Source organism: Malus domestica, chromosome 07, assembly GCF_042453785.1.
Source record: "Malus domestica chromosome 07, GDT2T_hap1".
Classification (NCBI taxonomy): Eukaryota; Viridiplantae; Streptophyta; class Magnoliopsida; order Rosales; family Rosaceae; genus Malus; species Malus domestica.
Window position 1 is genome coordinate 23,570,306 of NC_091667.1, and position 3,199 is coordinate 23,573,504.

At 38.4% G+C, this 3,199-nt stretch overlaps 1 protein-coding gene across 1 annotated transcript; it reads left to right on the plus strand.

Annotated features, from left to right (window-relative positions):
- The first annotated feature begins 1,801 nt into the window (after positions 1 to 1,801).
- On the plus strand, positions 1,802 to 2,800 carry LOC103410226 (NDR1/HIN1-like protein 12). Its single transcript, XM_008348968.4, has one exon. It carries the CDS (start codon positions 1,960 to 1,962, stop codon positions 2,599 to 2,601), a length of 642 nt encoding a protein of 213 aa, XP_008347190.3. The 5' UTR covers positions 1,802 to 1,959; the 3' UTR covers positions 2,602 to 2,800.
- The last annotated feature ends 399 nt before the right edge of the window (positions 2,801 to 3,199 follow it).

Genomic DNA, 3,199 nt, shown 5'->3' on the forward strand with positions numbered 1-3,199 from the left:
CTTGTGCTGGAAGGCATTCCAGTCATCCTTGGGTACATGTCCACCCCACTGTACTTTGTATTATTTTTTATGTAGACATACCGTATAGGAAAAATTTGTCTCGAACTCGTCGGAAACCCTAGAAATGGATGGCTTCGACCATCACCTCCGGTGCTCTGCCGCCTCTATAGTTGTTTGGGCTTTGTTCTAGGCCTCAAGGGAAGTATAATGGTGATGGAGATCGAAAGAATTCACTTCACAAATGATGGTTCAGAGCCGAGAACCACCTGTACCCGTTAATGGGTTTCTAGCAACATCGAGCTAAAACTCGTCGGGTTTAGCTAGAATTAGGTGCTAGGGAGGTTGTGATGATGTTTGATGATGATGGGAGGTTGAAGAAAGCCGGAAATTGGACGGAAAAACCGTCTGATTTTCTTCCTAGAACTGGGTCGACTCGCGGGTCCAAGGCCAACCAGGTTGAGAGGGGTCCGGATCCCCTCATTCTCTCATTTCCATATTGTTTCTCCCTTATCTCCTCCTAATTGGTCCATCTCCTCACCTCTTTCTTCTGGTTGGTCTATCCACCCTCATTTTCTCTCCTCTAATTGGGCAATCCCTTCGGCCATCTCCCATTTCTTTCTCCTCTCATCCGTCTCTCTCACTCATCACAATCATCCACATGGCTCCCTAAAACAAGTCACAAAAATATCTCCCAAATATGAAATTTATCAATTTGTCCTCAGTATTCGATGTTTCATAAAATTTTAACTGTAACTCCAATTTTGATTCCGCTTGCACCTACGCGTTCATATCGTCAAGTACTTTGAGAATACGATAAAATAATAGCTCGTATGTGTTACTAAAAGATGGTAAACTAAAGTCAACAATCTCGATTCTAGGGCATTTTCGTCAATTTCACACTTTTAAAATTAATAAAATTATAAAATCAGGGACGGGTTACAAAATCCCCCCAGTCATTGTTTTGTTGTTAGTTTAACTTAGTTTTTAGTTTTATAAGTTTAATTTGTGTTGATTAGCATCCCTTCTAATCCCCAGAATTGAACGATCCCTACTTACATGTACTACGATTGCATAATTTATAGGGTTTAATTTGTGTGTTAGTTTCTACCACATCACATACAAAGTAAAATATGTACATAACAAAAGAATGCTATTTGATTCAAAATTAATTTACTTACAAAATAAAGCAATGTTATTTGATTTGAAGCTAATTTACCTATTATTTGTACATATATCTTACAGTAATAAAATGTGTCAAATATATGTAATAATATATATAAAAAATAAGTTACCTACAAAATAAAAGAATGTTGTTTGATTCATTATTAATTTACCAACAAAATATATATTATTTGCTAATCATAAATTTACATATAGGTAAATTAATTACTTTAACATATATGTTAGTATTGTGGACATATATATTGAACTTATAGTAGTACTGTATACTTTTGAATGTGTGTATATGTGTGTGTGTATATGTATATATATGTTAGGAGTAATAGTATGTGCAATAATTATTTGTTCATTATAATTAAGGTAAGCAATAACATTTATTGATTTGATTTGATTTGATTATTGTGGTATAGGCTGTAAATATTTTGTAATAATAGGTTAATTACTTTTTTACTTGGCAGTATTTTTTTTTAAATTTGGGTTTTATTTAGATATTTAGAATTAGATGGGTTTTATCTAAGAAATAAAAGTTGTAAGAGTTTATATATATAGAGAGAGAGAGAGAGAGAGAGAGAGAGAGAGAGAAATTAATGTTAAGAAGGTAAAGGAGAGGTGGACGTGGCAAGTGGGGGAGATATAAAAAGCTAAGGAAGAAGAAGAATCTGTGGGACAATTGGAACACAAAAAGTGAAGGGGAAAGAAAGGGAGAGTATTGTTTGCTTTACAGAGAACTATTCTTGGTCTTTATCTCTTTCTATAAATCAATCAAAATCTCACACACCCATGTCAAAAGAATACACTAAGGAAGAAACCCCCGGCCACCACCTCCCTAAAATGACCAAGGACAAACCCAGCGGCCCCTACAGAGCCTTGTGCACCTGCCTCTCCATCTTCCTCCTCCTCGTTGGCGTCACGGCCCTCACCCTCTGGCTCGTCTACCGCCCCCACAAACCCCAGTTCACCATCGTCGGTGCTGCCGTCTACAGCCTCAACGTCACCTCCCCTCCCTTGATCTCCACCGCCATGCAGTTCACCCTCGTCACCAGAAACCCCAACCGCCGCGTCTCCATCTACTACGACCGCCTCTCTGCCTTCGTCGCCTATAAGAACCAGGCGATCACACCGCAGGTGGCACTGCCACCGCTGGTGCACGAGCATCGAAGCACGGTGGCTGTGTCGCCGGTTCTGGGTGGTGGGGATGTGCCGGTGGCGGTGGAGGTGGTGAATGGGCTGATGATGGACCAGGTGTACGGGGTGGTGGGGCTAAGGGTGGTGGTGACGGGGAGGCTCAGGTGGAAGGCCGGCGCAATAAGGACGGGGCACTACGGGATTTATGTGAAATGTGATGTTTTGGTTGGATTGAAGAGAGGTTTTATAGGTCAAGTTCCCTTGCTTGGTAATCCTGCATGTAAGGTTGATATATGAGCATCATAATAAAAATTAGATTTCAATTAGGTCTGCCGACTTTTTTCCTTCAGTATTTTGTGCAGTTTTTCTTTGGTTAATTTTGTCTAGTTTTTCCTTATTCATTTAATCTGTAATACTAGTCATCGATGGTGGATCAACTTAAGGAAGTTAATTGTAACCATTTGAGCTTATAAATGAACAAGGATATAATATGCTAGGGTTGTTTCTTCTTCTTCTTCTCCTTCTCCTTCTCCTTTCGCACTCAAAACTAGCTCCATATCTGTACTTTATGTACATATTTGTTGCTCTGGTTTTGGTGTTTGAATGCATGGTTTATTGGTGTTCATGTTCTAGCATTGCCACATGGTATAAACATGATGACGTTTGGACGCTTGGCTATCCATGCAGGTGATTAGCTATAACCGCTTGTCTTTACCATCATTTTATGTATATATATAATAACTTTTCATTTTGAAAAAAAAAATGTATGTGTGTGTATATAAAACTACATATTAATAGAATCCTCTTCCTCAATTAAAAGAGGATGAAAAAACTGTTTAGTATTCTATTACAACAAAAAAATGTAAGGGTATTAATGTAATTTCACAAAACAAAA

Coding starts and splice junctions, on each gene's coding strand:
- LOC103410226 (XM_008348968.4), top strand. CDS start 1,960: ATGTCAAAAGAATACACTAAGGAAGAAACCCCCGGCCACCACCTCCCT.